This window comes from Trichogramma pretiosum, unplaced genomic scaffold (assembly GCF_000599845.2).
Source record: "Trichogramma pretiosum strain Unisexual culture from Peru unplaced genomic scaffold, Tpre_2.0 scaffold145, whole genome shotgun sequence".
Taxonomy (NCBI): domain Eukaryota; kingdom Metazoa; phylum Arthropoda; class Insecta; order Hymenoptera; family Trichogrammatidae; genus Trichogramma; species Trichogramma pretiosum.
This window is the reverse complement of record NW_019640819.1, coordinates 199,177-222,565: the sequence shown is the minus strand read 5'-3', so window position 1 is coordinate 222,565 and position 23,389 is coordinate 199,177. Positions and strand designations below refer to the sequence as shown.

Below are 23,389 nucleotides of genomic sequence, written 5' to 3'. Positions count from 1 at the left end.
CAAATTGTACTTTTGAGTTCATATTTAGCGCATGTAAAATAGGTTCTAAGTAAAAAATGAGTGAATTTTTATACCACTGCTCGGTATAAATTCTCCATTTTAGAAATATAGGGGCTAGATAAAAATCGCGGCAGCGCATTTTTCGAAGGTTCAGAGAAAAAGTGCACGATTTCTGGTGTTATGGGAACCCTCCGAAGGCAAGGCAAGGTAGAAAATCGACTTTGAAAAAAATTTTTGAGTCAAAAAATCACGTTTTTCGTGTTTAATGGCAAAATAAACGATGATAATGTTTATTTATCGCAAAAATAACACCGGATACTGAAAGAGCATACTCAAAAACCCCTGGGTGTGGATTTTCAAGAAAATATTTTAACTTTATCTATAATTTTTTTACAACGGAAAATTCATGCACAAAATTGCACTTTTGCGCGTTAATGGGTTAATGAAAAAATGATGTCATTCGAGTAATAATCTCGCAGTAAGTTGTCAACTGTCAATAAAAATTCTTTCACGAAGTAAAGCTGTATTAAAACTAGTATACCTCACGTTAGTTCTTCCTATTTTCGAGGAAAACTTCGAAAAGCGAGTGTCTGCAAAATTTTTATCGATAATTTAAATTTTTTCTTCGTAATACATTCTATGAATTTCAAAATGAAAACTGCTAAAATTTGGTATATCGTTATTTTATTTTTTTGCATACTTGGATTATCATTACAATTGAAGTCAACCAAAGTCAGTATTTATTGAGTACCAATTGAAATTTAACATTTGAATTCGAATTAAAAAATTGACTGTCTATTTTATATTATTCCTATAGCGTAAACCTACTCCGAAACCTGGAAAAACAACTACTACTAAAGCACCGAGTGGGCAGCCAGGGCATCCTGTGAAACCTGGCAAAACCACCACTACCAAAGCACCGAGTGGACATCCAGAGGATTCAGTGAAACCGGGCAAAACAACCACTACTAAAACACCGAGTGGACATCCAGGGCATTCAGTAAAACCAGGCAAAACAACCACTACTAAAACACCGAGTGGACATCCAGGGCATTCAGTAAAACCAGGCAAAACAACCACTACTAAAGCACCAAGTGGAAGTCAGCATTCAGTGCAACCTGAAAAACCTGTGGAACCTGTAAAAACAACAACTACTAAGGCACCAAATGGAGATAGGCATCCAGTACAACCAGACAATTCTGGACATTCAGTGCAACCAGGAACATCAGAACAACAATCTACCTGCGCAAAAAAGGAAAAATGCACAATCGATGTTAGGAGCATGAAACCCGAGCATGCCTTAATCGTCGATCCCTCGAATCACAACAAACTCATTTATCCAGACTCGTATGGAAAAATTGTAATCGATCAAGGACATCAGATTTATCTAGTATGCTCCGGGGTCGATAACAGATTTTTAGAACTCGATGGTCAGTACCACGAGTTTACCTGCGAGTGCGGAACTACGTTCAAGTCTACGGTGCCAAACGCAGAGCACGAGTATCATTTCGAAGATTTAACGTGCTTGAATATTCCCGGATCTGAATATGTATCGAAGGGTTCGAAAACAATTTCGAAGATAACCATCGATCGATTCGACGTTGGTTTCAAAACCGACGATAGCAACGGCTTCGTCATCGTTTTGGAAGCTCATCACAATTCGAAGGCCCAGTTGACCAAATACGTGAAGAGTCGCTTACACCGGTCGACCAAGTACGCGCTTCAACCCTTCGATTGGAATACCTTTTTCCAGGCCCATCCGGGACGTTTCGTGCAGGAACCTCACAAGCACCATCGAGTCTCTCTGCACAAGATGTACTACGCCGAGGAGCAGCGTAAGTCGCTCAAGGAGCAGTTCCCCCTGAAAAATAAGGAAAACGAAGAGAAGGGACTGCTGCTGGATCGAGGACACTTGGCGCCGAGGCGCGACATGATTTACGTGCCGGAGGGACTCGCTACTTACACGTACATCAACACAGTTCCGCAGTGGAATTCAATCAATCAACACAATTGGGAGATAATGGAGAGCTACGTACGAAATATGGCGACGACTTTACACAAAGACTTGACCGTAATAACTGGTTCGTACAAACGATTGCATTACCCCGATGAGAAAACCCCCAAAATACCGAAGAACGTTTACTTGTATTACGATAAACACGGACCCCAATGTCCGGTACCGTTGGCAACGTACAAGATCGTCGTCGATCCGACCACCAAAAAAGGTCTCGTTTTCGTAACTTCGAACGATCCTTACTTGCTCAGCACGGACATAACTCCTGAATATCGTATCTGCACCGAAACCTTGAAATTGGACGATTTGGCGTTCAAAACGATAATCAAACACGGCTACAGCTACGTGTGCTCGGTTAAAGCATTTTTGGACAAAACCGAATTGCGCTATCTGTTCGACGAGGACGTGCTCAGCGTTACTGGAAATTTGAATGAAAAACACATAAAAGTGACGCCGGTACAAGAAGTAGCAAAAGAACAAGTACACGATTAGATTTTTCGATTTAAATGTTGAAATTTGCCATCGTTTGTCAAAATAATGGTCAAAGTCATGACGTAAAGTTAAACAAAAAGGTATTAAGTAGTATTAATGACGTTATTGTACAGAAAAAATTGTTATGTTTATTAAAACAATATGTATTATTTAAACACTGTTATCAAGTTTTCATCATATGGAAAAAATGTATTCAAATTTGTTGAAAAAAAGCGATTATTCTTGAATAATGTACAATTTTTATAAATAAATGAAGATAAATGAACAACAATTATATCACGATCACTGCCACAAAAATTTGAATATCGCAGACAAAGCTGTATTATCCGTCGTTACAGGCGGTCTCTACCGCCGTGACAGTAGTACTCTACCCTGCCGACTGTCGGCATAGTCTGCCGCAACGGCGGATCATGCGTCTACTAGAATTCCCGCCAAAACAACGAGTCGTGCAACGCTCGCGTATAAACACAGAGAGAGAGAGCATCGAATCGTGCCTGCAAGTGAAACTTGTTTTGGGCTCGCGTTCGTTGATTTTCTGATCGTGTGCCTTATCGTTGCGATATACAAATAAAACTTGTTTATATTTAATTACTTTTTTAATCGACGTAATGGATTTCGGCGATCAAGTTGCGCGACAGTCGAGGGTGCGCGACGACGTGGGAACTCAGTGTCAAAAGTTGTTTCAAGAATTCCTCGAAGAGTGAGATTGATTGTTTTTTTAACTTAATTGCTATGCTTGATAATTATTTTATATAATACATTTTATATCTTGCAAATTGGTAGGTATAAGGATGATGGAGTTCTCAAATATCTTCAAAAAGCCAAGGATCTGGTTAGCCCTGAACGTAGCACCTTGGAAGTGTCATTTGAAGACATTGAAAAATACAATCAAGCTTTGTCAACGTCATTGATTGAAGAATACTACAGGTAGGTAACAAATCAAGCCTTTCAGATTCAATAATTATTTTATTTCTATTAAATTGATAACTAGATTATAATAATATTTATTCTTTTGCAGGGTCAATCCTTTCTTGTGTCAAGCTGTAACAAATTATGTGAAGGATCAAGCAGGATTAACAAAGCCCAAAGAATGTTACTTGAGTTTAGTTGATGTTCCCACAAGACACAAACTCCGTGAACTTACTACCTCCAAAATTGGTACTCTCATTCGTATATCGGGTCAAGTTGTACGTACCCACCCTGTTCATCCAGAGCTAGTGTCAGGAACTTTCTTGTGTCTTGATTGTAATGGAGTTATTAAAAATGTTGAGCAACAATTTAAAGTGAGTATAAAGTATAATCTATAAGTTTACATCTTTTTATAATGAACTAATATGTTTATTTATATTAAATATTAGTTTACCAATCCGACAATTTGTGTCAATCCTGTGTGCAGTAATAGAAGAAGATTTTTGTTGAACATTGATGAATCAGAATTTGTTGACTTCCAAAAAGTTAGAATTCAGGAAACACAAGAAGAATTACCCAGAGGTTGTATCCCTCGTTCACTTGAGGTTATTTTGAGAGCTGAAGCTGTTGAAACAATTCAAGCTGGAGATCGGTGAGTCATTATATCTCAATGAATGTATATATTACTTTCTCTACAGTAAAAGTTACATTTTATTCATTAAACATCTTTGTTTAGATATGATTTTACGGGAACATTAATTGTAGTACCTGATGTTGGCTCTATATCGATGCCAGGTGCCAAAGCTGAGCTAGGATCAAGACACAAACAAGGAGAACAAGGTGAAGGGGTCAGAGGACTAAAATCTCTTGGTGTCAGAGACTTGAATTACAGAATGGCTTTCCTTGCTTGCAGTGTAACGCCTACAAGTTCAAGGGTGAATATCTTTCTTCTTTATTTAAATTATACTTCAAATTCCATATCTTTATAATACAATTGTAAAATTTTTGCAGTTTGGAGGAACAGATATTGGACTGAACTGTGAAAATCAAGAAGAAATGAAGAAACAAATGTCTACTGATGAATGGAACAGAATATACGATATGAGTAAAGACAAGAATTTGTACAATAATTTAGTTGCAAGTTTGTTCCCTGCTATTCACGGAAATGATGAGGTAAAAAAAGGTGTTTTACTCATGTTGTTTGGAGGTGTACCAAAAACTACAATTGAAGGTACAACATTGAGAGGCGATATAAATATTTGCCTCGTTGGAGATCCAAGTACTGCCAAGTCGCAACTTCTCAAACAAGTTGCAGATATTACTCCAAGATCTGTTTACACATCGGGTAAAGCTTCTAGTGCAGCAGGTTTAACTGCTGCCGTAGTCAGAGATGAAGATTCATCAGATTTTGTTATTGAAGCTGGAGCACTGATGTTGGCTGACAATGGTATCTGTTGCATAGACGAGTTTGATAAAATGGATCCAAAAGATCAAGTAGCTATTCACGAAGCTATGGAACAACAAACGATATCTATTGCAAAAGTAAGCATATTTATATTTTTTATTACAATAGTTCTATTACTAAAATCAATTATTAATTTTTTTCTAGGCTGGAGTAAGAGCTACCTTAAATGCAAGAACATCCATTTTAGCAGCTGCAAATCCGATCGGTGGCCGATATGACAGATCGAAATCTTTGCAACAAAATGTTTTATTAACTGCGCCAATTATGTCGAGATTTGATCTCTTTTTTATCCTCATTGACGAGTGCAACGAGATCATTGATAACGCGATTGCCAAAAAAATCGTCGACTTACATAGCAATAATCTAGTTACAATTGACACTCTGTATACCCAGCAAGAAATTCTACGATATATTTGCTTTGCTAAGCACTTTAAACCGATCATCAGTGGGGTAAGCAATCAAAGCCCTTAATCGGAATTTCTATTTTTATAAATAAGTTTTATGTAACAAATTGAATCGCTTTTTTCAGGCCGCTGGAGAAATGTTAATAAATACATATACCAATTTGCGACAAAGAGAAGGTATGGGAGGAAAAAAAGCAACTTGGCGTGTAACCGTGAGGCAATTGGAAAGTTTGGTTCGTTTGTCGGAGGCCTTGGCTAAATTGGAGTGTCAAGATGAAGTGACCGAGAGACACGTGAGAGAAGCGCGACGATTACTGAGCAAGAGCATAGTTCGCGTCGAACAACCGGATATCGATTTGGAGGATGCAGCAGGTGAAAATCAAGAATTACACGACGACGAAGCACCTGCAGCGATGGAAAGACTCAATGCTATGGAGACTGACCATGATGACGGTAAAATTTTGTTTTTCAATTGAATAAGATAATTGTTAGAGTGGTTTATATTCATTTTGTTGAACTGCTTTTATAGCTGCTTCAGAAGCATCTCAGCGCCCAGCAACCAAAAAGCTCACGATGTCTTACGAGGAGTATAAAAATCTGTCGAATCTCATTATTCTACACATGAGAGCTCAGGAACAACAATTTGAAGAGAGCGGTAATCAATGCTTGCAATTAAGCTTATATTTTACTTTTCACGCACGAAATTACAAAAACGCCAATTTACTTTTACAGAGGACAGCGAAAAATCAGCCCTGAGAAAATCCGAGCTAGTGGCTTGGTATCTGGACGCCATTCAGGATCAGATCGAGTCGGAGGACGAACTACTGGAGAGGAAGGTGCTGATCGAGAAGATCCTCGACAGGCTGATCTACACGGATCAGGTCATCATTCCGCTGACATCGATGAGAGAGAAATTGGAGGAGGACGAGGACGATCCTATGCTGGTCGTACATCCCAATTACGTCGTGGAATAGAAAAAAAAAGAGAAAAAAATTGTAATTGTAAATTGAGAATTTGTCTTCTTTTCTTTTTTTTTTTTTTTTTTTTTTAATGAAATTTAGCGAAACTGGTTGTGTACAATGGACTTTTTTAAAACTACGTTAAGTTTTTCTCTCTCTTATTTTTTAGTAGCTGTTAAGTGCCTTTTGAGAATTAAACTGTAAGTTTTTATACATTTTCAATTTTCTAAATCTCCACTCATTAAAACCTTCGGTAATTACGAGATACCAAACAAGAAAAAAACGTGTAATCGGCGTGCAATATCGCAATTTATTATATATATAATACTCAATCAGCGGCTTGTCAGCGGTGCATATGGGAGGAGAGGTTTTGTGTCATTGAAAGTCCCGCGCGAACGCAACTTTGACAGTTAACGTTGCGTGCGTAGCACTTTTGCGCGCACAACGCGGCACGCGCCTGAATAATTAAAAACATTCCAATAAATCAGCCTCGATAAATACGAGCAGCGAGTAACGAGATCTCTCGCGCTCGCACGCACCGACACGCACGTGTGCGTATTTATATATTCGCTTTGTATTGTATTATATAATTAAAACGTAAATGAGTCGTTATATATACGCCAAGGAAGAAGGAAAAAATCTGTCCTCAAAAATAATGAACGATTCTCGCGCAAAACAATATGATCATCGCGTGCACTGCGCAGAGGAGAGTCGACGCGGGGCGATACGCGCGCGATAAGGGAAGAGTCACTATTGCGAGGCCTTTGACAATCTTCTCTCTGTTTTTTTTTTGTTTCTGTTGCTCCAGCGCTAATTAAAATACATCGTTACTCATCTTCGGATTGTTCGTCTCCACTTTCGCTCGCCACGCATTTAGTATAGTACTTATTATATCGGCTTTTGCGCCCGGCCGATACGGCGCGCCGCGCGCACCACGTTTATGTTTATTAGCGTTAATAATTGCACATATCGCGCGCCGGTTAGTTCTCTCTCTCTCTCTCTTTCTCTCTCTGTCTCTCTCTGTCGCACATGTATCGGCGTGCCCGAGTTATATAGCAGCATGCTGCAGAATCTAGAGAGAGAGAGAAAAGTAGGGGAGCATTGCGCTCTCGCGAGAGAGAAAAACGTCACGAACATATATATATGCACGCATGCAATATACACACATACATGTATCGAGGCGCGAGTACACGCGAGCGAGCGAGAGAGAGATCTAAGATATGTGTAAGAGAAGCTGCAGGAGGTACATTTAATATATAACGAGATGCCGATATAGTCGGGTGGTTGCCGGAGCCCGTGTTCTTCCGAGTGCCAACGAGTAGTTGTACATGATACAGAACGACTCCGGATCATGGTGTCGATCAACGGTGACTTACCGCAGCAGCAACAGCAGAACCAAAGGCTCAACAATAACGATGACGATCGGGAGTACGATAATCGGCAGCAACAGGAGCAGCAGGAGCTGCAACCGGAGATGCAAAGGGTGCCTTACCGACTACACAAGCAGACAGTTGCGTACTATTTTGTAATCTTTTCATCTCTCGATTGCGCTCGCGCGCGCGCGTGCCCTGTGTACAACAACAACAACAGCAGCAAACTCGAATGTGTGTGTGTGTTTTGTGAACTTTGTTTGATTTTTTCGAGCGGAAGTGCGTGCGAGTGCGCGCGTCGAAGCGAGATCGGTAACGCACGCGAGTTTGTTTTCGTTTCGTGAGATTTTCACTTTTGCTTTTGTTATTTTTATTTTCATTCTTTCAATCGAGTATAGTTGAAATCGCAATCGCCGGTCAATAACGCTCAAGCCGAGCATGATATAACATTATACATGCACGAAAAGCTCTTTCGCAAGGTCCAGAACGAGCGATAAACTCGCGGCTATTATACGAGCTTATCATTGGCGAATGAATTTGTTTTGCATCGGTCGATTGGAATATCCGAGAAACTCTACTTTTTTTTTTGTCGCGGTCGCATCAACAAATAACCATATTAACGAATGTCAGTGTTTAAAGCAACCGTTCCCACGGACAAAATCGGTTGCATGCCACAAATACAAATTTCACGCTAATGAAATATCGAAAATTACCCCACGTCTGTATCAGTCGAATAAGTTTATAACGATGCACCGTATACGCGTACAGGTAAATGGCAACTTCGCGACGCTGGGCAGCGACTGTCCGCTGCTGCGCGACTACCTCGCCACGAAAGATGGGCCCGGCTGGACCGCGATGAAAGTCATCGTGGCGTTCGTGCGAGGCTTCTCACAGGTACGTACACGGCTCTCGCCTGCAATAATCCACGGTACAAACATGAACGAACTCGTGGCAAGCGCGCGCACACGGCGATGAAAAACCACGTGGTTCTCCATTCCCTCTCGGTTGTTATTTTTCCATCGTCGCGATTTTCGCCAACAAACAATCCAACGACCAAAACAACAAGCTTACGTTGTACCGACTGCTATAGTGATGCAACGAGGCGCTGCCGCAGCCGTCGAGCTGATTAACAATTCCAATGCACGCGCCACACCGAGCGAGCCTGCTACACAGTTATTTATTTTGCCATTGAAAATGCTAATGTCCTTTATATTTCATCGATTTTTATCGACAGCTCCGACGCGGCGGGTTGGGAAGTTTTTCGACTCGGGGAACGCGCTCCGTTGATTATATCGAGAGAGACAAAAGCGCGATATTAAAGAAAAAAAAAAAAAAACGTGTGATATCTGCAGCTCGCAGCTGCATTGAGTAACTCGCTCGTTCGAGCCTTACGTAAAAATTTGCTCGTGCGTGTACGTACGGTGCTAATCGTTTATGGCGTTGGTAATGTGTCGCGCCCGTGCGCGTAGTTTGTGTGTCGGCAGCGCGACAAGGTAGATCTGGCGTTAAATCGTCGTCGCGAGTCTCTATATGCGCATGGGACGAATTATACGTAAACCACCGCGCTGACGTATATAAATCAGCGTTACGGATTAATTAATTATTTTTTTTTTTATATTTTTGGTTCGTTGCGCTTTATAAGCATGTAATGAGGCGAATTTGGGCCGAGATTATTGCGCATAAAATGAAAAAAAATTGAATCGCCGATTTTATCGGAGCGCCGGTATAAAAACGATTACAGGATCGTTATATCACGGAAACGCACTGAATAATTATTAGCAGCTCGAGCTATTATTCCTCGCAGCGCAAATCTCTCGGCATATATTGACAATAAATCGTGTAAATTATACACACGCGCGCGCGATTCTTTCGGGATTATCGCAGCGTTATACACAGAGAGATGATCATATGCAGCGCTAATTGCAATCGTCATAAAAGCTCGCGCGGGTTCTGTTTGCCGATCGCGATCACGAAAGAATCGGCAGCAAGGCAGAAAAAGAAGAAAAATCGTTAACGATTAATAGTCGCGCGCGATGCTTATCGTGTACCCGCGCGCGCTCGTCATTTTCCCAACTCATCATCCGCAACCGCGGCGTGTATCTAGTCGGAGTCGTTACTATACGATATCGCCGTTTTATGGTCTCCTCCGCACGAGCTCGATGATATACAATGTGTATTTTTCGCGACGGAACAGCTCTTCGCGTCGATCGGCAACCAATGAAATAAAACTGCACGCGTGTGCGCGTGTGCATTATGTAAAGGCGAAGCGCGCGTCATAATTGCGGCACACTACACCGTGCCGCCGCTGCTATTTTTCACTTTCTAACGAGCCGGGGGGGACATTGAGAACCACCACGAGCCGTGCGTAGCTCGTGTGATTAGAAATCAGGCCTCTCTCTCTCTCTCGGTCCGCATGGCCGGCGTTACGTATTGCACCTGCTCCGCTGGTGTGTCGCGTGTGCAGTTTGCCCCAATGCCACTCGACGCATATACACACATACCTCGTAGCCTAGTTTACATTTGGTTCTCTCTTATATATATATGCATCGGAATCTCATTTTCGTCCATGTGTTTTCATTTCTTCAAGTGCGTATTCGCCAACAATCCCATAAGCGGAGTGATTCTAATGGGATCGGTGATATCGGTGGCACCGGCCACCTTCGCAGTCTGCTCGGCGGCTGGTTTCCTCGGACACCTGATATCCATAGTAAGTACCTTTTTCAGCGATGATACACGCTCTACTTGTTTCGCGCGCGCGGCGCGTGTACATAAGTAAGTTGCTCGAGGCATCTTTATTATCTATGCGCGCGATCGGTGATACACTCGTTTTTCAATACCGAGTTTTGATACGTACGTAACGCGCGCGCGCGCGATCGTTTCTTGCAATTTTTCCGCGACGTACGCCGCGAGTGCGCGGAAAGAGGAAGTTGATACAGAGCAACTCGGCAATCAGAAGAAAAAGAAAAGAAAATGGGGGTGAACAAACGAATTATTATAGAGGAGCCTATTAAAGGTCAACGCTCGTTAGACTCTCTCTTGGGTTTTATTGGATCGAATTTCGTTCCTCGGATACGTATGTTATGTTATGTAGTACTACAACGAGATGCTCGCGCGCTTCCGTTTTCTTTTCCGCGCGAGAGTATCGTGTGTCGACGAGAATTACGAGTAGAGCGCGACAACTACGATGATGACTCTGAGCTGCTCGAGCATTCGATTAATTCAATTCCGCCTACGCCGCCGTCTTAGCGTTACTTATGAATGAAAAGAAAAATAAAGGAAAATATGCACCGTACTAACGATTGATTCATCGATCGTGTACAGTTGTTGAGAGAGCCGAAAGTCAATCTGGACAACGGCCTGGCCGTGTTCAATCCGCTGATCTTCGGCTCGGTCTCGTACACCTTCGTTCCTCTAGTCTACTCGCCGGGATTCGACGGCTTCAGCATAAGTCTGGCTCTGCTCTGCGTCGTCTTTATGTAAGTTCATCTTGCAGCAATTTTACAATTACATAACGACGTATATACTGTTTTTTTACACGCTGATTCTGCTGCAGCGCGTATTTTTGGCGAGGCTGCGGTCACGGCAGCTACCCCTGCCTCACGATGCCCTTCAATCTGGCCGAGCTGCTGCTTCTCTTCGTACTCAAGAACGCCCAGGACCGCATTAATCTGGCTTCAGCCGCTGCAGCATTGGTGGTAAGTGTGTGTGTGTGTGTGTGTGTGTGGCGTAAAAAAATCCCCATATGGAAACGCGTGCCGCGCGTGATAATTGAAATTTTACGCGAGATCACGTTTTACATTTATACTTATACGAGAGGGATTAGTGTAACTCGGCTCGACACTACCGCTTTGTAGCAACTCTTTACGCGTCGCATTGAATTTCTGCAGCCGTGTAATAACTGCCGCACGGTTCCGGAATTACCCCGGACGACGCCTTATTTTCTCTCTCTCTCTGTCTTTTCTTTTCTTTCACCTTTTTTTCTTCTCTCTTTTTTTTTTAATTTTTTTTCGTGCAACTCTTTTGTTTCCTCTCCGTTGGGTCTAAATGAAATCGCAGACCCGTATTATGACGCTCGTTTTTTTTTTGTTCACCTCGTGTCTTTACCGTAGCGCAGCATAATTTTTAAATTAAAGATCCCGAGTAACACTGCAGCGTTGACGAGAATCCTAATGTCAAAGGGGAATAGAAAATTGGCAAGTATTAAAAATAAAAAAATGCAAGGCAAGTTGAATTAGACCTTCTAAGCTTGCGCTTGTAACTAGGGTAAAATTAAAGGTTTTTATCCCTGAATAACAAAGTTTTAGTAGTTTTAAAATTAATTCAGGGGAAAGTTGAAACTTTCTCGTTACGCTTATCGCTTAAAACTTTTTGAAACGCTTACGTCGGTTTAAAAAAATTCTACGTCGCGACGACAATGACATATTTGCTATATACGCTCCGAATAACTTTTTAAACGAATGGAAGAATGCACGAATCGCCGCAAGCTCAAAAAGTCTAATTCAACCGTCGACATTCTCCACAGCAAACCTTAGGACAAACAAATACGCATCATTTTTTTTTTTTACCCAACCGGTCTATATAAACACGATAAGGATGCGTGCTATACCAGGGCTACGTATATCTGACACAGGTGTATATACACTGGACGTCTCTCATTTTTTTCTCTCTCTCTCTCTCTCCGTCATTCGTCGACTTGGTTGGTCGCGCGCGACGGTGCAGTGCAGTGCACAGGCCGCCGCCGCTGATGTAGGTCAGCCTCCGAGCGCTCTCCAGGGGGAGTTGGTCGGCGCGGCTCTCTCCGCTTGTGCTCGGGTAAAGCCAAAAGGAAATTATAGCCAAGCGTACGTAGCAGCAGCATAGAGCACACGCTCTTGAGATGCGCGCGTGTAACGACGCTTTTCTCTTTCTTCTCTCTTTTTTTTTTCTCAATTAATCTCCGCGCGCTAGTCGCGAGAGCTCGACCTCCCAACGCTATGTGTGCATGAAAATCTCGCGCGGCTGAAAAAATCCGTGGAAAATTTGCGGGGACGCGCGATTGTCGAACGAGAGCTATTATTGTCGCATAGCCGAGCGAGGAACGATATGTCTGTTATCTCTCTCTCTCCACTGTGTGGCGCTTACTACACAAGAGCGACTGGTCATCTTAATGATTTTTTTCTTCTTCCTCTTCTTCTTCTTGCCTGCTCTATCGTGTCAATATACATTCTCTCTCTCTTCTCTCTCACGACACAAGACTGCAAAATAATGTGCTGCATAATATGTGCGAGGCTGGGGCAAAATAAAGAAAGAGCTTGCGCAAGCTTTTACATGCATGACGACGACGACGACGACCTCGATGACCGCGGTGTGCGGTGGTGTGCTTTTTCTTTTCTCTCTTCTTCTCTTTCTTTTTCGCCGCTGCTGCCACCAGTGCGCGAGGCTCGCTCTTGTTTACGTACACTGTACAGAGTTAAGCTCCATCTTAATAATAGGAGATAAAGCAGAGTAAAGCTCGCAGCTCTCTTACGCCTATACGCGCGATGGCTAACAACTTTTCAAGTGTAAGCCTGAAAGAGAGAGAGAGAGAGAGAGAGAAAGAGATTGTGCTGCAGCTCGTGTATTAGATCGACGCTCATTTTTGTCTTTCCACCAGCGGGAGCGCCCTTTATTTCCTCGCTACTATACCCTTTGTTCTTTATAGTTCGTCGAGCGCTGTATACGAGCAGCACTCGAGATCTCGATGTTTTATTGTTTTCCGCGATTCGCTCGGACGCGTGATTTTTCGACTCGACTCTATGTATATAGCATACGGTATATCTTGTGTCGAACTCTCTCTCTCTCCTAATGATCGCTACAGCAGTCAGGAAAAGGAATGATCGATTCGACCCAGTGCGGTATAATATACCAGCAGTTCCAGCGCGTGACCCGTTTCTCGTTTCTTTGAATATGTGTATTCGTGTGTGTGTGTGTTTGCGGCAGGCAGAGCTCGCAAGCTTGCTAATCTGCCCGTTACATACGTGCTATATACCGAATTCGACGCTTTCTACCCGGGAGACGTATTTCTCGCTTTCTTTGAAATTTCACCCGGAGCAGTGTCGCCGAGACTCCCTCCTCCGAGAGCAGCTTACGCGAGAAAACAAAGTGATCACCCCATCCCCCGTCCCTTTACCTTCCATGCACCTTTGAGCTTTACAACGCAACGTGTGTGTGGCTCTCGAGCAGAGACTCTCTGCTGCTGCTGCTGCTGCTGCTTGCCGCAGAGCTTAACCGCAGCCACGAACACACAACAGCTTGTACTTATATACTCTCTCTCTCTCGGTCTATGTATGCGAGTGGCCGGTCGAGGACTTGTCCGGATAAGCTCGTCAAGGCGCGAGCTCGAAGCCCTTTGCGGCCCTCGGAGATGCGGCGGCCGAGTGGACAATGGCGCGAGGCTTTTGTGCATATATATATATATCTAGGGATAGCAGCTGTCGGTTCGGAGAGAGCCACTCGACGATTCATGCAACGCATCATCGTCGTCGCGGGAGAGCCGAGGACAATTTTAATTTCGATGAATATAAATTGCGCAAATGTCGATCGTTGTCCGTTATACGTGTCGTTTTTGATAAGCACGCGCGAGAGAGCCGATGATAAGCATTGACAGAAACTTTTCCTCCCTTTGTCTCTTTCTTCGAGCTTTATGCGACTGTACTATACAAACAACTATTATTATACACGTGCAATGTTGCGCGATGGAAATAATGCGCTCGCCTCGTATTGTATATCTACGTATTTATATACGTTTATATATATCTGCGTACCCACTACCGCTATTCCTCTCTTTGTATTTGGCGAAGGAGCTGTGTGTATGTGTGTAGTGCAGCGAGCGAGCGGCTTTGTTTTTTGGCCTCGCCGAGCTACGCTTTTCTCTCACTCCGCGGCTATATTCTTTCAGCATCGGGGGAGGAAATATGAACGCTATGACATTTGAATGGCAAAAGGTATACGCATCGCTGCACCGCGCACACTACAGGACACTAGGCGAGCTTGCGTAGGGAAAGAGAAAGACAGAGAAATAGACACATAAAAAAGCTTCGCGCGCGCAAGCGAGCAGTCGAGATTTACGCGCGCGCGCTTTTTTTTATGCACAGAGAGAGAGAGAGGGAGAGGGAGATAAAATGTACACCATTTTTCCGTTTTGTTTTCGAGTTAAAAGGCCGAGCGCGAGCGAGCTTTTTCCATGAGAGTGATAAAAATTGCAGAGATGCGTTTTATGTATGTATATGAAAATATAAAAAAAGGAGAAGAATCGTATTTTACGAAATTAACTTTCGGAAAAATTAGAACAATAAAAAGAGAAACGAGTTATGTGGGAGAGAAATTGCGAGAAAATCAGAGAGAATTGTTTCTTTCGCGTGAAAATTGTGGTTACGACGGGGAAACAGAATTGCGATTTCAAAACCATAAATTTAAAAATCTATCTATTATTGTGCACGTAAGATAGCTCAAAGAATATAATCGTATCGACCTTTATCTCAAGGAGGACCCCTCTATTTATTCCTCGAGATTTTTTTTCTAATCGTGCTTAATAATTATAAGTGACTAACGCGCTTAATTATTTTAACGAAGAAAAATTTCAATACGATCTTGGGAAAGAGATATTTAGCATTATTATACAACGTGTATTATACGGCAGTTTATCCAATGTAGATCGCATTCCGCAAACCTTTTCATCCTGTGAACCCGCACGAACTTGAAATTTTTTCACTCGACGAACAAAGTACAAAATGTTTTGAAAAAAAGGGTCGGAAAATCCGTGCGTAAAGGGTAGAAAATGTCATCAATGTGTCGAGCACCGTTATAACTATTCACTGCAGGCACGAGCAGCGCGGCTTTCATCCGATGTAATTACCAGCAGAAGCGGCGGCGGCAGTGTTGCGTTTCACACGCTCGTTTTCCAATCAAACAACAACGTGGCGTAGTGGGCATGAATTCGCGCTTTTCTACTGCAGCAGCGAAGCTTCTCTCTCTCTCTCTCTCTCGTCTCTCTCTCTCTGCGGATTTCTCTTTTGTTATGAATTCCAGGCATGCTTTTTTTCCCAAACGAAATCAGCGTTATTTTCGCATTTACCCCGATAAATCAATCGCGAGAGTCGACGCGCCGGGACGTTATTGGCCTTGGCGATGAACAAAGATTGGCATTAGCGGTATTATCCGAAAGCTCGCAATACGATACACGCTGCCTTTTTTTCTATACAAAGAACGATGCAGCCAACGGGACGACGGAGCAACTGGCCATTGTCGAGAACGTGACGACACTCGTCATGAACGCCGCGACGAGTCCTGACTGGGGCATGGTAAATATAACAAGTATATAAAACAATTGAAACTCGTCGGTATCGTCTATACAACTTTATTCTTCTTCTGTCGAAGGTGTTCCGGGGCTCGATTGTCTCGGCCTCGCAGCTGTTCGTGGTGGACAACGTCGCGCTCGGCGCCATCATCTATCTCAGCGTGCTCATCTACTCGCCGTTCACCTGCCTCTTCGGCTATCTCGGCGCACTCGGTGGCAGTCTAGTCGGTGAGTTAACGTACATCATTGTCCTTGGTAGAGGCCCATTCAAAAAAAAAACATTACCATCGATTGGCCTTATTTTTGTCACAATTGCAAGCAAATTTTAAACGACAGATTAAAATGTTTCGAAAAATTTAGACGAGCTTTCAACCGCTTTGAGTACAATAACTCGTGAGCTCATCACTAAATGGCGAGTACCTACGTATCTGTAAATCTGCAAGTGGAAAAGTCAAAATAATTGTCTAAGTCAAGTCATGGCTTGAAATTGCTTACACAGATTGATGAATGAAAGTTTTTACAATATTTTTGATGAGTGGTTCTATTCTGGATTTGTTAATGTACGTCTCCACCACTAGATGGCAGATTCTGGCATTATCTGTAAATCTGTAAGTGGAAAAGTCAAAATAATTTCATAAGTCATGTTTGGGATGTAAGCGAACAAACAAGAATGATACAATTATTTTGAAAACAGGCCACGTAAAGTTGTCCGCGAGAGAAGCACGAAATATCCAAGATATAAATGCCGACTTTAATCTCTCTTGTAGCTCGGGAACTTTCCGCTTTGCAACGCGCTGGAAAATAGAGTTTTCGTTCGTAAGAAAAACTTTATCTTTCGATTGAAAAACATTCCTATGTTTTCAATTTTTTCCCTGCGAAAGCGTAAAATTTCGGAATATTAAATCTCGCCGTCGGAAAGCCGAGGCAGTTTTCCATCGAAAACCTACATAGATTAGATAATGTAACTTCACGCCTTCGCCACTAGATGGGGAATAGCGACGAATCTGTAAATCTACGAGTGGCAAAGTGAAAATAAGCGTATAAGTAGAAGAACGACTTTCAAATATTTAGGAATAATTTCCTGAGGAATAATTACCGATGACTCCCCAGGAATCCAGATGGGCGCGCCCCTGGACACGGTCTATCGCGGCCTGTGGGGCTTCAATTCCTACCTCACGGCGGCCAGTCTCGGCGGCAGCTTTCTCGTCGTCAACGGTCAAGTGGCCTGCGCCACCGTAGTCTCCGTCCTCTGCACCGGCGTCATCCAGCACGTGATGCAGATTATCTTCGCTCCGGTGCGTATACACATGTACTTATATATATATAATACACAATCGAGAATCTCCAATATAATATCGATCTGTTTACGTCGTCGTCGTCGTCGTTGCGCGGCTACGTTTAATAACACATACGTACACGTATACGTTCGCAGGTCGGACTTCCCGTGGGAACGATACCCTTCGTGCTGACCACTTGGCTCTTCATCGGCCTCGGCAGATCGCCCGAGGGCACTTTTCCCTATCCCGTGACGATGTCGTCGCCCGAAGGCCAGAGAATCGAGTATCTCGCCAAGCGCAGACGTGAGAAGCTCGAGAAGGTATGTATATATAAAAACGAGAGATATCAATTTTATTTTTGTTCGAAACGAGTATGATATTTCTCGATTTGCTTTCTTTTTTCTCCGCAGCTGAGCCAGATGGACGATCCTCCGGAAATTCTCGTGCTCAATGGCAAAGCCACCCTGATGTGATGACGATGACGATGATGTTTTAAAAAACAATGCCATGAACAATACTACCTATAGGAGGATTATTATTTTTTTCAACTAGGAAACACAGCAACAAAACCTTGTGCTCATGATTTTAATCAATAGATAAATAATTATAAGTACAAAATACAATACCGATACTCATGGGTCGATATTTATATATGCGACGCGCCAAAAAAACATTCCAAAAACGAAAGAACGAACGAGTATCCGCAAGACTGATTTTTTCCGGAAACTATTAATCATTATAATGATACGATACATAATTGTAAGCATTCGCGTGACACGATCCTGGTAGAAATTCTCAACGTTATATAGCAATGGCCTGTAATGACCAAAAAATTAAAATCTAATGGTTTTCAACCACATTGAATACGAGAATACCGCTTTGAGATACCACCGCTAGATGACTAGCGCCGTAGACTGCAAATCTGCAAGTGGTAAAATGAAAATAATTGTATAAGTCAAAGCCCAGTTTTAGATATTTTGAAATTTTTCATTGCATTAGTGTCCAAGCGTTATGTATACGAAAATTACCCGAGTCGTTCCAAGTTAAGTTATTTTTCTTAATTAATCGAGTTAAGTTTAAAAAAATAAATGTTGTACGAGCTTTAAATATCACTTCGTCTTTTCTTTCTAAAATTCCAATTAATCAAACACGGGGCTATACTTCGGTAGTTATTGTGGTGGAGCGTTGAAACGCTCGTGTCCATATAAAATAACATATACGATAGTCGGTATAATATATCAAGTCGCGCGGCGGCGAGAAGGCCCTCAAGGCTTCTTCTTGCGACTGTATAATGTATCGCGCGCACCGCCTCGCGGCTATTTCGATGCTCGAGCAGTTGGCCGTGTTGCGGGCTATATAACCTGTGGCGCATTAAATATACAATCTACTGCAGCATCGTAATACATGCGATACATATATCCACTCCGATGCAGGTGTATTTGACGCGAAAAAGCTCGGCTGTTTCGCTGCACTGCAGTTGTTTTCGGGCTTCGGAGCTCTTAAATTATTAATCGCGAGCTTTTTTGTCCTGTACGACGCATTATATGCAAGTCGACGTAATTTGTTTCGCTGTATGAAATAGATCGGGCGTGTGGGTATGGGAGGTCAGATTCCAGACTCGTTCCTGTGCGCGTACCTAAGCGACGCGTAATTACTACGTCTCGGTTTTGTAATTAGTTCTGGACCGTATGGCGCAGCGGCAGCACGAGGCAGTACTCGCTAATGTATAGCGCTGTAATTTTAATTATATATTCGCCCCGCCTTTGAGCGCGCGAGCTCTCGGGGGGTCACGCTCCGTTGAGTAGAAAACGAGGATTTCACGAAGACGTATGTAATACTACATAAGTTTCTCCGAGAGTTGTAGAGATTTTCGAAAAATAAATGCAAGCATTAGGACGTTAATGATGATGAGAACGAGACTGTAATATTTACATTGATAGCAGAAATGAATACGTGCGAACTGTATTACGGTTATTTCAAGTTTAATAAACCAACTCCGATATAAATCGCGATAAACGAGGGGGTTGAAAAAAAAACACGCGAGAGAGAAGTTGCGAACGAGAATCCGCGACGAGCATCGGTGCTAATGAAAACGTTAAAAGCCTCGTTACGCGCATCGAGGCGCACACGACTACGTCGTATATACCGAAAAAAAGTGTGCGTGTACTGTGTGTGTACACGGTGCGGAACGAACGAGCAGAAAATGACAAAAAAAAAAGCAAACAATCGTTCGCGTCTCTCTATACTCGATTGTTTTCCAATGAGAAGCAGAAGCACCCGTTACCTCGTTGTAAACCGCGCGCAGCTGCACACTACGGGCTTGGATATACACGAAATGAAAAAAAAAGTCAATGCACGACACGAGAACAGAGATAACTGAAAGAGAGAGAGAGAGAGAGAGAGAGAGAAACGAAATTATTACATGCCCATTTATTACGAGTAATCGATGTCGATCGTATTATTTTTTTGGTTCAACGGGTCAAATCAGCAGCTGCAGTGGAGCACGGACTCTGAGCTTTTTTAAAAAATGAAGACGAGCTTTTCAAACATGCAAGAGAGAGAGAGAGAGAGAGAGAGAGAAAAGCTCTACAGCGCATAAGCTATGGATTTCTTAATGTATCGCGTCGATATATAGATTCTGACGCTGCTTGTAGTATAAAAAGGAAAAGAGAGGCACACGCGTATACGCGAGTTACGTATACATGCACTGCACTGCGGCACCCGATCAGCCTTTGTTGCACACGGAAGATCGAGAGAAAAATCATTCGGGAGCTTGCGCGCGCCCGAGCTTGATTCGCGTCATACCTATACACACGTACACGTACGTACGTATATAAAATAGGTCGACATACGCACGGCTCGTTATGTATACGGTCTAGCGAGCGCCAGTTTATCTATTATAACGACGAGGGGGAGAGTCGGAGAGGTATAGGAAACGGCGCCCAGATATTGTTATTGTTATAATATACACAAGCGCCGGGCTATATAGAGTTCAGAGGTGTACAGCGTTGTACGTATTATATTTTAGTCTAACTAGCAGCAGCAACAACAACTAGCTAGCTATAGGAGGAGATTCTCTACTTTACTCTTCTCTCTTATCTGCCGGAGGCGCGGGCGCAATCTAATTAGCCTCGACGTTTTAATCTATAATGCAGTTACTTTGTGTTGTCTATTGTTAATCTCTCTACGCGTGGAAGCAGAAGCTTGCGTTGCGCAGCAGCAGCGGTACTGCACGGAACGTATATACGATACAAAAGACGTGTTCCGATGGAGGAGAGAGATAGAGAGAAAGGACTCGGAGGATAATCTGGAAAATCTGGGGGGGGGGAAGTCGCATTTGATCCTTTCTTGCCTCGTTTTTGTTAATCGACGATTACCGCTTTATCTATGCGCTCTCTCGTATTACGTATAATTGGGGCATCAACGGGTACTCTCCGGCGTTACGGTGGTGCGGATATCGATATTCGTAGTTTTATGAAAACTGATACAGACAACGTGGATGTATGTAAGAGACAAGGGAAAGAGAGAGAGAGACGATGCACTCTATATACAGCCTGGCAATTCGAGTGCGTCTCTGGGCCAGCTAATGGAAAACTTTTTCAACGGATCGCGTGCGCGCCGAGAGGAGCTGAGGCCGTTATATGCATGTATGTCACGAGCTTGCGAGATAAAAGTATATTATTCGCACGGCGTTACGTAGCCGCCGATGTTTATATACTGCAGCGATGCTTGCGAACAATCGTATACCTCTATAGATATATATATAATAAATTCGATTTGCCATACATAAATTCGGGTCACCGAAAAAAGGGTTGTGCAGCAGCGCAGTTCAACTCATCGTATAACTCGATATACATTTTGAGCGTACTTTTTCTTCCCTTCTCCCGTTCTCTCCTTCTTCCCTATTATTCTTCGTTTTTTGTTCGCTTACGTTTCGATGAATATTTAAAGTTGCACGAAGCGACTTCCACGGCAGCAGCGGCAGAAGTCGAGCCGACAGCGCGCAGCTAGGAGCTTTTGAGTTAACGTTCGGAAAATTCATCATAACTCGAAGTTATACATAACAGCACAGGCAGTACTAGCAGCAGAAGTTTCGCGTTTTTGTCTGCTGCACAGTGACGTATATAATATACTATATATGCCACTGCTGCCTGCCTGCCTGCCTACTGCTGGCAAACTATACCCGTGCTCGCTGAAAAGCGCCTAGGGTGGTTAGCAATACCCCGAATCTCTCCGTATACCCAGTGAGAGCTGCTGCTGCTGCTGCTGCTGCTGCTGTATGCAGTGGAAATAGTAAAAGTAGTAGTAATAGCAGGCAGTACCAGTAGCAGCATCGGCCCGCCTGCCTGCCTGCAGAGAAAGAGCGAGAGAAGAGTGGGAGGGGGGGGGGCTACGCAAGCACACGAGCTTGCAGCAGCATCGAGCTTTAAGGTAGATACGCAGGCTCGTGGCAGCAGCGGCTGTATAACGCGCGTGCGATATATAAATGTGTCGGTACCAGCAGCTATACGTGTCTGTGTGCGCGCGCGGAGCAACCCCCAGGAGCTCGACTCTCTCTCTCTCTCTCTCTCTGCTTGGCTTTGGCTCGGCAGCGGCGGCACTGGCACGGCCAGCATCAGTACAGTTCGGAAAGTCTCGCGCGTAATAACGAGCCGGTTCTCGCTGTCTGTCTCTGCCTGTGCGGCGCGTTATCGCTCGAAAAAAGAGACTGACGCGCGCGCAATACAAATGTATGTAATACCCTATGTACCTGTACGAGATTAGGGTGCACGTGTGCCGCGGATAAAGAGCTTGACCTGCGATATCGTCTGAATTTCGCTCCTTCGGCACAAAGACGACGCGTGTGTGCAAGTGTAATTACCAAGATCGTAAAGTGACTATTCGATCAGGTGCCAGGTGTATATCATTCGATGACGCCGGGTCAGCGTCAAAGCTTCATACATTTTATACCTCTCCTTCCGCATCGGTGTTCGCGGGAGATTATCTCCTTTTTTATTTATCGCTATCACAAGTCGTAAGTGCGCGTGTTCTTACTTCTTGCATATACGTCCCGGCGTAATGCCGCAGTCGCAACGCTACTAGTTACACTTCTCAGCTGTCAGTGTAATATTACGAGGGTAAGTACGTATAAAGTCCCAACTCTCTCCCCCGCGCGCGCGCCAGGCGATTATTCATTCCGTTTGTGGCACAAGGAGCTTTTTTCCCCCTCCCACTTGGAGTATATAAGCTTTATAGGGGGATCTTACTGCTGCTGTGACAGGTGCGCAGCTTTTAAGACTTGTTGAATATTCATTTTTCTCTCTCCTCGACTTTTTCATCGGCGGGGCAAGTATAATTGATGGTCGAGACTTGACGATTATTGCGAGAGACGACGATGACGACGACAACGAGGGTAATATAATGCGAAATGTCGTATATATATAGTCGTTGAATCGTCGTCGTCGGCCGCGCGCGCCACCAAACTTAATGGATCGGTCCGCACGACTATATATCGAGAGATAAACACGGAAATTGTATATTGTTGCAAGAGCTCCAATTTGTATAACCAGAGACGAGCTCGAAATGGCTCTGGCGTATACTCTTAAGCGACGACGCGTGAGGTCTCTCCGTCTTTACGGTGTTATATATACGCACACGAGCTTGCATCATTAAAGCTCTATCTATCTCGTACATTTACCCGCACCCGACGTCGTCGTCGTCGTCGTCATCGTCGTCGTGCCATGTACATTATATTTTTAAACTCGCACCGTCTCATTGGGTTTGTAGTACGTTCAAAATCGATGATTGTATTATAGGTCTGACACGAATCGACCCCACACACAGACACACACATGCTCCGTTTTTTCCGTATATTATAATTATATAGAGTACGATAAATAAATAAGCGAGACAGAAGAAAAAATATATAACGCCCCCCGAACTTTTTTACGCTGTCTCGTGTATAGCGTATAACAGTAGAAGCAGCAGCAGCAGCAGTGGTGTGCGGGAGAGAGAGTCTCTCTAGACACATATATTTATGGCTGCTGTTTTATCAATTATGAAATGATGCTGATGCTGCTTCTGCTTCAGCTGCTGCTACTGCTGCTGCCGCTGCTGTTGCATTAAAAAGTCTGGGTAATGTATGAAAGAGTCGAACACTGCATTTTTGCCTCGCGCTAAAAGCTCCGCGTGCTCTATCGGGCGTG

At 43.4% G+C, this 23,389-nt stretch overlaps 4 protein-coding genes across 6 annotated transcripts in view; all 4 read left to right on the top strand.

Annotated features, from left to right (window-relative positions):
• Positions 1–1,892: 1,892 nt before the first annotated feature.
• Positions 1,893–2,574, top strand: LOC106656884. The gene has a single exon (XM_023462665.1). The coding sequence runs from the start codon at positions 1,931–1,933 to the stop codon at positions 2,504–2,506; it is 576 nt and encodes a 191-aa protein (XP_023318433.1). The 5' UTR covers positions 1,893–1,930; the 3' UTR covers positions 2,507–2,574.
• A 395-nt stretch (positions 2,575–2,969) lies between these two features.
• LOC106656943 (DNA replication licensing factor Mcm6) lies at positions 2,970–6,465 on the top strand. The gene is made up of 10 exons (XM_014378148.2): positions 2,970–3,206; positions 3,290–3,433; positions 3,525–3,789; positions 3,865–4,067; positions 4,152–4,350; positions 4,427–4,957; positions 5,025–5,330; positions 5,410–5,737; positions 5,814–5,939; positions 6,017–6,465. The coding sequence occupies exons 1-10, from the start codon at positions 3,115–3,117 to the stop codon at positions 6,256–6,258; spliced, it is 2,436 nt and encodes an 811-aa protein (XP_014233634.1). The 5' UTR covers positions 2,970–3,114; the 3' UTR covers positions 6,259–6,465.
• A 1,029-nt stretch (positions 6,466–7,494) lies between these two features.
• On the top strand, positions 7,495–18,311 carry LOC106656979 (urea transporter 1-like). 2 transcript variants are annotated; one of them, XM_014378206.2, is made up of 10 exons: positions 7,495–7,753; positions 8,382–8,507; positions 10,201–10,320; positions 10,935–11,089; positions 11,167–11,308; positions 15,836–15,931; positions 16,008–16,155; positions 17,038–17,222; positions 17,360–17,524; positions 17,615–18,311. In XM_014378206.2, exons 1-10 carry the CDS (start codon positions 7,595–7,597, stop codon positions 17,675–17,677), a joined length of 1,359 nt encoding a protein of 452 aa, XP_014233692.1. In that variant the 5' UTR covers positions 7,495–7,594; the 3' UTR covers positions 17,678–18,311. The 2 variants fall into 2 exon arrangements, with proteins under 2 accessions (XP_014233692.1, XP_023318497.1); XM_023462729.1 differs by lacking the exon at positions 8,382–8,507.
• Positions 18,312–21,847: 3,536 nt separating this feature from the next.
• LOC106657162 (AF4/FMR2 family member 4-like) overlaps positions 21,848–23,389 on the top strand; it is a 30,501-nt gene continuing 28,959 nt past the window's right edge. For both annotated transcript variants that reach the window (XM_014378516.2, XM_023462745.1), the window contains exon 1: positions 21,848–22,321. The gene's annotated coding sequence lies outside the window, so the exon portion shown is untranslated. The remainder of the gene's footprint in view (positions 22,322–23,389) is intronic.